Source organism: Pogoniulus pusillus, chromosome Z (genome assembly GCF_015220805.1).
Source record: "Pogoniulus pusillus isolate bPogPus1 chromosome Z, bPogPus1.pri, whole genome shotgun sequence".
In the NCBI taxonomy this organism is placed as follows: domain Eukaryota; kingdom Metazoa; phylum Chordata; class Aves; order Piciformes; family Lybiidae; genus Pogoniulus; species Pogoniulus pusillus.
This window is the reverse complement of record NC_087309.1, coordinates 51,439,698-51,448,838: the sequence shown is the minus strand read 5'-3', so window position 1 is coordinate 51,448,838 and position 9,141 is coordinate 51,439,698. Positions and strand designations below refer to the sequence as shown.

The window sequence follows — 9,141 nt, the reverse complement described above, 5'->3', positions numbered from 1 at the left end:
AGCCCAGTCACTCCTTGTAAAACTTGTCCTCATAGCCCTTCATCAGCTTCATTGATGTTTTCTGGACCCACACTAACACCTCAGTATCTCTCTTAGACTGCGGTGCCCAAAACTGACCACAGTACCCAAGGTGTGGCCTCACCAGTGCCAAGCAGAGGGAGACAACAATCTCTCTAGTCCTGCTTGTAACGCTGTTTTTCTTGATGCAGGCCAGAGTGCTGTTTGCCTTCTTGGCCACTTGAACACACTGCTGGCTCATGGCTGTCAACAAGCACCCCCAGATCCCATGCTGCTCCCAGGCTCCTCTTTAGCAAGACAGTTTTCATCCTCATTTGAGTCTAAAGACCTTTCGGTAAGCCCTAATAGTTCTTGCCCAAGGATCCTTTTCCTTTCAAAATAAGTGTTCCCATGTCTCTTTCCATTGCCACCACCAAAAACCCAACATATATTTGTGCCCCACAGTACTTTAAACTTTCTGAAGCTGGCTTTCATTCCCATGTTTTTCTCACCGTAACTGCTCTTGGTGGTTACAGTTAAGCTTTGTGTGGCATGAAAGTGCAGTGTTTTGTGCTGATCCTCTGCCTAGAGTGAATTCAGCTCTGTCCGTGCCTCTCTCTTCTCTTTTCCCTGCATCTCCCTTGCCTGCACCTTTTCTTAATCTCTGGCTTGTTACTGAAGAGGTCAGCTCATCACACAGTCCCTGCTAGCCTTGAAATCTATGAATCTTGCATTGTCTGCCTCCCAGCTGCTTAACTTTCCTCTAGTTGTTTTTATTTGTATCTTGCAGTCTTCCTCACTGGTATTAATCTTCCCACTGATTTTTAAATCTTTCTCAGTAATAGAGGAACTTTTCATCCGAATATTTTGATCACTGCATCATCTCTTTCTCTCATTATTCCTCATCTGAATATTAACAGCAGTGCCAGGGGCTTTGTATTCTTTGAATTTTATGTCCTTTTCCCTTTAGCCTGCACCACACACAATGTGTGCTAACCTGCTGCCTGGGAGTGGAGAAGGGGTTTATTAAATAAAAGAACTGACTTATGAAAGAAGCAGGAATAGCTGGGAGGCCTAACCCCTGCTTGTGAGCAGAAGCTTTATTACTCTGCTAGTCTGGATTACTAATAGCTGTGTATCATTAACCTGTGTAACAGCTTACATGTTTTTATGTCATAACAAATGTAGAAAGCATACAATTAAACAGAGAAAGCAAAACACCCTACTCGTGATGGTCTAACTTTTTGCCATCTCTTAATGGATCTTTACATTAAGAAAAAGATTCCAGTAGGGAGAACAGGGAAAATTCACACTTGCAAGATTTGGGAAGCAGAATCTTCTATTTGCTACTCCTATGAAAACATACCTTGTCAAGCTAACACATTTCTCAAGATGCTTACCAATATAAATATTGAAAAAAAACTCTGTTAACTTACATTAATGTATACCATAAGAGACATTTTCATGTAATGCTTTGCATTTTTACATTTTTGCCCAGTTTGAATCAATCAAAGGGTTTTTTTGTCATTCTCTCTTAGGATTGCCTTAGGTCATGTTAATCACATTAATACAATAGACTAAAAGTGTTACTGTCAGTCCTTCCAGTTTTTACACACTGATTTTATTTGACATCTTGTTACAAATGAAAACTGTCAAGAAAACATGTAAGTAGTTCTGTAGTCATTTCCACTGTCAAAAGTATTTCATCTTCCAGTGAAAGTGTAATATTTGAATGAACATTTGGCTTAAACTGATAATGCCTTCATGTTTATTTTACTGCTGCAGTTGTGAGACCACTCCTCTTCCTTTTTGTGTGGAAAGTGACCTTTACAAAACACCTATCACTTAGTAGGCTTTTACTATTTTTACTTCCAGGCTTTCTGCATTTCTTTATCCTTACAGCCCATCAGGCTATGATTGCTCATGCATTCTAGCTCTTAGCACATCAGACCCCTCTCTCTTCTCTAAACCACCTTCTGTTTAAGACACTAATCAAATCTCTGCAGAACAGCTCTTTGCACTCCAAATAGCTAGCTGAGGTTGTTATGTATTGACAGGAGATATTTCTCATCCCATTCACTGGAGTTAGGAGCAGCAGGTGCTATTATTTCATCTATTCTTATAATCCAGAAGACGAAAGAGCCAGAACACCATGTGAATGCAGATAACTCTCATGACAGTCAAATGTGTTATAAATATGCTACCGAGGCAGATTCACACATTGTAAACTTAAAACAAATAAGAATCCTCCAGAGATCAGGAAGAATATCTAAAATATTGTTAGATGGGAAAATCTGTGTTCCACAAAGAGGCTAACTGCTTTTCCTGCCATATGCCAAGCCATTTTCTGCCTAAGAGAAAGACTTGGCTGCAACATGAATGGAATTGCCCTGAGGACTTCCAATGGCTAAGAGTCCTCTTCTAACCTCTCTCAGCATCCACTCCCTTCTCAAATGTTTGTATGTGTGCACACCACTTAAAGTAAAACTGCTGGTGATTTTGCAAGCTGCCTGTCTGGAGTTTTTATCTAACCTAACAAGTTATCTTACTACACAAACATGGGCAGCCATTTCTGATAGCATATGCTCAGGCAGCACAATTCCAGGTTTAACTAATAGGAAATGACTATTGGTGTTGATACTTACATGACCTTGTGCAGCCCCAACAAGCACAGGCAGCCACTGAAATCAGTGGAATTTGACATAAAGTTAACAACCTGCAATAAAATTCTCAATGAACACCAGTCTACATCAGTCCTTGTCTGCTTCCCTGCTTTTTAATCTCAGAGTACAAAGTTCAGTATTGACAGTTACCCTCACCTGCTACAAAGTACTCTCTCACTCCTCATTTATCCAGTCCTTCAGTCCATCCCACATGCTAGGTAAACGATTTATCAAGATGACAGCAACCACAACAAAACACTTAGAACTGTAAGCTCAAACGGTTAGTTTTAAGTGGCAATCAAGAAAAAAGTGTTAGCACTCAAGAAGATTCTAGAATCCAAAATCTTCACATTCTTTGTAGAAACTCCAATGCTTTTCCATGACAGGGCACGGCAGAAATTCCTCTTTACCTACCACTACTATCTCATGGAATTGAAGAAAATGTATCAGACTTTCCACTGAATTGAACAGGACAGAAGACCCTGTTGAAAACAAATGCAAATGATTACAGAGTGTATATTAAAGGAAAGCAATCACTGGCACTATTACCTAACTTGTCACAATCAAATAAGTCTTAGTGATCCCTAGGGAGACCCTGGCCATCCTAAGGGTATCTCTTGCACCTAGATTTCAGTGATACAAGAGCTGTAGTACACTGTGTGGAGGTCAGGGTTAGAAGTCAACCCTTTCCGATTACATAACAGGAAAATGCTTTTCACCACTGCTTGAATTTCACGTTATGACCACAAAGGGGTAAGTGTAGTGTAGTGTACTTCCCCAAAATTAAGGAAACCCTCTCAAAAGCAGTGCCTTTCATACAGTCCTGAAAGACCTATGTAAAAAGCAGGATGTACATGTATATATAAGAAACAACAATGGGTATATGCAGTATTTCACAGTATCACAGTATCACCAAGGTTGGAAGAGACCTCATAGATCATCAAGTCCAACCCTTCACCACAGAGCTCAAGGCTAGACCATGGCACCAAGTGCCACGTCCAACCTTGCCTTGAACAGCTCCAGGGACAGCGACTCCACCACCTCCCCAGGCAGCCCATTCCAGTGTCCAATGACTCTCTCAGTGAAGAACTTTCTCCTCACCTCCAGCCTAAATCTCCCCTGGCACAGCCTGAGGCTGTGTCCTCTCGTTCTGGTGCTGGCCACCTGAGAGAAGAGAGCAACCTCCTCCTGGCCACAACCACCCCTCAGGTAGTTGTAGACAGCAATGAGGTCACCCCTGAGCCTCCTCTTCTCCAGGCTAAACAATCCCAGCTCCCTCAGCCTCTCCTTGTAGGGCTGTGCTCAAGGCCTCTCACCAGCCTCGTTGCCCTTCTCTGGACACGCTCAAGCATCTCAATGTCCCTCCTAAACTGGGGGGCCCAGAACTGAACACAGTACTCAAGGTGAGGTCTAACCAGTGCAGAGTACAGGGGCAGAATGACCTCCCTGCTCCTGCTGACCACACCATTCCTGATGCAGGCCAGGATGCCACTGGCTCTCTTGGCCACCTGGGCACACTGCTGGCTCATGTTCAGGCGGGTATCAATCAGCACCCCCAGATCCCTCTCTGTCTGGCTGCTCTCCAGCCACTCCGACCCCAGCCTGTATCTCTGCATGGGGTTGTTGTGGCCAAAGTGCAGCACCCTGCACTTGGAGCTATTGAACCCCATCCCATTGGACTCTGCCCATCTGTCCAGGTGGTCAAGGTCCTGCTGCAGAGCCCTTCTGCCCTCCAACTCAGCCACATCTGCCCCCAGCTTGGTGTCATCTGCAAACTTGCTGATGACTGACTCGATGCCCTCATCCAGATCATCTATGAAGATGTTAAAGAGGATGGGGCCCAGCACAGATCCCTGAGGGACACCACTAGTGACTGGCTGCCAGCTGGATGTGGCACCATTCACCACCACTCTCTGGGTCTGGCCCTCCAGCCAGTTCCTAATCCAGCACAGAGTGTTGCCATCCAAGCCATGGGCTGACAGCTTAGCCAGCAGTTTGCTGTGGGGGACAGTGTCAAAGGCCTTGCTGAAGTCCAGATAGACCACATCCACAGGCCTCCCCACATCCACCAAGCGAGTCACCTGATCATAGAAGGAGAGGATCTGCCCTTCCTAAATCCATGTTGGCTGGACCTGAGCCCAATTTCAATATCTGCATAAGCTCAAGGCACTTGTGCGAGTGAAAAAGATGAACCTTCACTTTCCACTGTTGAAATCAGTAACAAATTAACGCTGTAACAGATGTTACATTTTCTCTATTAACAGTACAGACTCCAAACTTCATTTTAGAGAGTGACTTGGTTTTGTCCATCTCCTGTCCACACCTTCTTCCTTTGGCACCTTGCAAAAGTATCAGAGATGCTGAGCTACCACAACCAGCCCAACAGAGAAACTGCTACTGAGGGCAGAAGTGTCACATGTAGCAGATGTTATGGAGAGGGAGGGCTGTCATGAAATGGGGATGGCCTCTGTTTTTTTAAAAGAAAGCAAACAACAAACGGCAGTCTTCAGACACCACTGAAGTGTCTCAAGAAGCAGAGCATGAGGATTAGATCTGTCCACGTAAATCCTTGTCAAAACACAGAGAAAACATGTTTTAAGTTACATCACACAGCTTGCACTTATTTCTGGGTTCCCACGTGGCTTCCAAAGAATCTGTCTCAGAGTCTCTGTTACCATATTTTTCCAGGTCTGTCAGCTACACCAGTTTCAAAATGCAAAATAGATTCACTGAACTGACAGCATCAGCAGGTCCCAATGCCAAAGCAATCAGTGTAACTTGTAGATATTAGACTTTTAAAATCCATGTTTTGGTGAGGATTTCTCTGCCATTTACTCATCTCCAGAAGTTTACTACTCAAAGCAGCAAAGTGGCAAATTGCTATTAGAAGGAAGAGGTCTGTGTTCAGAAACACAAATATCTTGTTGTTGTGGACATATAGTGTTCTGCATATGGATGCAGTGGATGCAGACATCCACTGCGAAACTTCCACCTCCAGTGAGAACAGTATTGCATTTGGTATCTTATACCTTTACTGCACCTTCAATGTGCTTATGCCATAACACAGTACATAATGGAACAAAACCCATGTTTGGGGTATATTAAAGTGTCTTGGTTTGTGATGAAGATGGCGAAGCTGAACACAAGTTTCATCTGAGAAGTTATGTTACAATGGTTCTCACACAGTATTTATCACTTATGAAACAGTGGACACTTACATCAGAAGAAGTCGGTTTACACAGTCACCTAGAAATGATGTTTCAAAGGGCATAAGAAATCCAAAAGTGGATTTAAGGACATTTTCAGGTCAGATCTTCAAAAGCCTGAGAGAAGATTTTATTAATTTTTTAAATACCTGAATGATGGGTGTCAAGAAGAAGGGGCCATTATCTTTTCAATAGTGCCCAATGATGGGGCAAGGAGTAATGAATACAAACTGCAACACAGGAAGATTCACCTCAATGTGAGAAATAAAATTCTTTACTGTAAGGGTGATGGACACTGGAACAGGCTGCACAGAGGGGTTGCAGAGTCTCCTTTTCTAGAGACTTTCAAGTCCTGTCTGGGTGTGTTCCTGTGTGACCTGCTCTAGTTAATCCTTCTTTGGCAGGGAGGTTTGACTTAATGATATCCAGAGGTCACTTCCAACCCCTATAGGCTGGATGTTAGGAGGAAGTTCTTGCCAGAGAGAGTGATTTGCCATTGGAATGGGCTGCCCAGGGAGGTGGTGGAGGCACCATCCCTGAAGGTGTTCAAGAAAAGACTGGATGAGGCACTTGGTGCCATGGTCTAGTTGACTGGCTAGGGCTGGGGGATAGGTTGGAGTGGATGATCTTGGAGGTCTCTTCCAACCTCGTTGATTCTATGATTATGAGTCATAGGTTCTGTAATCTTACAGGTTGTAAGCAGTGGAGACTATCTGAAATTTATCTTAGTGCCTCAAGGACAGAAAAACAGCTTGGTACAGTAAGACAAACAGAAGGGTCTTTCTCTGCACTCCTACTCTTACTGTCCTGTCAGGTGGCCTGAGTGTTCTGCCATCTTAATGAACTACAAGATAAAAGTATCAATTAGAATCAATGTCAGAGTGAACGTTTTTACTATGAATTTGCAGAAAACACATATTGTCCCTTGATATCTTTCTCATCTTGCTTGCCAATAGTTTTCCTGTTGCTGCTAGCATCGGTTTTAGTCTTATGGCTTTGAAACTGTTCTGTATATGTTTCAATTTGTGCTTCAGCTTTACAATACTATGTCTCTGTAGCTGCTAAGAACCTGAACACTGTTTTTAAGAACTCCTGTCAGTGGTGCAACTGTATAAATGTCAGACCAGAATCTCCATCCAGTTGCATAAAGGTTAATAGTTACCAAAGACTCTGACTTCTGTGTTGCATCATTCTCTGGTCATTGGAATAGCTCTGTCTCAGCAGTATTTTTTTCAAGCAAGAAGTACTGGAACTAAACAAAGCTAGTGTTAAGCATTTTGTAACAGTAAATCCACTTCCAATACTTCTGTAAAACAGGTAAAGATTGTCATCGCATCTGATGGAAAGATATACTGATTTGCAGTACCTGTGGCAAAGTTAAAGGAAAAGTTGCTCTTCCCATTCACGTGGATCTTGTTTGGTGCAGCTGGTCTTGTTTTGGGTATAGATGCACAAGCAAAGATAAGATCTAAGAACAACACACTTAAAGGTGACAGCACTTGATCTGGAGTGCCACAGGGAGTACTTAGAACTTTTATTTCAGCTGATTAAGGCTTGGTGTCTTGGAAAAAGAGATGCCTGTGGACTGATTGTCATTGTAAGATTAGCTTGTCCTCTGATAAAATATGTTCCTGGTAATATATAATTTTTTAAAAATGTTTCCTTCCAGATGTCTTCACTTTTCTCCAGGTCTTTCCACAGTTTCCAATTCACTTTACATGATACAGACCTTAACTCCTTCCTCCCCCTGAGAATGCTGAAGTACAAGGTCTCTGTCTTTTTGAACCAATCAGTTAGGAGCTGTCTGCTTCTAACAATTAGATGCACCATGCCAGTCAGACACTTGCAGTTACAAAATTCACCCCCTAAAGTACAGAAGACAGCAGGGACTCTTCCTAATTGCTGTGTGCTATTCTATGTTCGCTTTCATCCCAATTTTGAAAGTACCCCAAGAATGTATTTATTAAGTGACCCTCAACTATACATGCTGAATTTTTTGCATTAGTAGTTGCTTGGAAAAGAAAAAAAAAGAAGGTTGTTTATAACATCTTATAAATTAAAAAAGTCACCTCAGTCTGGAAGCTACCTAATGGACTATAATGACGAGATAGTTCATAGCACAGCTATAACAGTGGCAGAAAGGCTTAGAACACCTTCTGATAGGCCCTTAGCCTACAGTTTTTACCTTCACCTATCAGACATGATTCACTGTAGACAATCTGTAGGTTGAGTTGATTGTTTGCTTAAAACTAGAATTTGTACTCTAATAATGTGGAACTTATACGTTCACAATTCATTTTTTCTGTTGCTTCTACATATAATACTAGATTTGAGAAGGCAACATTTCTTCCTCAACTCAGGAAGAAATAGTACTTCTTAGTTTATTTTTTCATCTTTTTTCCCCCAGTAAGACTGGCAGAAGCAATGTCATAAAAGAGAAAAAAAGATTAGGCACCATTCTTCTTTGAAAAGAATTCATAACAGCAGCCTTTCTTGCTAGACTCTGTGTCTGCATGGAAAAAAAACTTGCAGGTATGATTAAAGATAAGAATTCATGCCTTTTATTTTAAAGCATCAGTTTCAAGGCTTATGGTGAAACCTCTTCAATGATTTTGTGTTTCACGGGGCAAGAAGTATTGTTTCCACAACACATGCTCTAAGATGTAATCATTCAAGAAATGTAGTTAATAGTAAACATTTCTGTTTCTAAATAGCTGCAAATGAACCATAATACTACTACTTAATAGCTTTATTATAGTACTTTATACTGCCTAGGTAAGTGATACAATACATTACTCCCTATTAAAACTTTTGCCTATGTTATAATCTTCTTACAGGGTAATTGTTTTTTTCTCTTCTCCTAGATAGATTAGGTATATGTTTGTTAGCCAGTAACAAATACTTTCTAGGATGTGATACATTCTGAATCATAATTCTTCAGAGTCCTTAGATATGCTGCAATAAGATATTGCTACGGTTTTTATTTATCAATGTGGAGAGTTCAAAACCTCCAATCTGTTACAGAAATCCGTTAGTGTTATGATAACCTATCAAAGAAATTAGAACAATTTAAATCTCAGTGGCTCTTACTTTTTTTTTTTTTTTTTTTTTTTTTTTTTTTTTTAGGATAGCTGTAATATGATTTTTCCTTAAAAAAGTGAGAGGTACAATTGACCTACATGCAAAGTGAGAAATGTATGCAGCCTTTCATAAAAGAATCTATATTCAAGATTGAATTTATAAAGGAATACAATAAGTACTTTTGGACTAAAACA

At 41.3% G+C, this 9,141-nt stretch overlaps 1 protein-coding gene across 1 annotated transcript in view; it reads right to left on the bottom strand.

Annotated features, from left to right (window-relative positions):
* Positions 1 to 2,648: 2,648 nt before the first annotated feature.
* Positions 2,649 to 9,141, bottom strand: part of ANKRD31 (ankyrin repeat domain 31) — an 81,427-nt gene continuing 74,934 nt past the window's right edge. The window contains 1 exon segment of the mRNA XM_064176330.1: positions 2,649 to 3,142. Coding sequence (XP_064032400.1) covers positions 2,991 to 3,142 — 152 coding nt within the window. The 3' untranslated portion in view covers positions 2,649 to 2,990.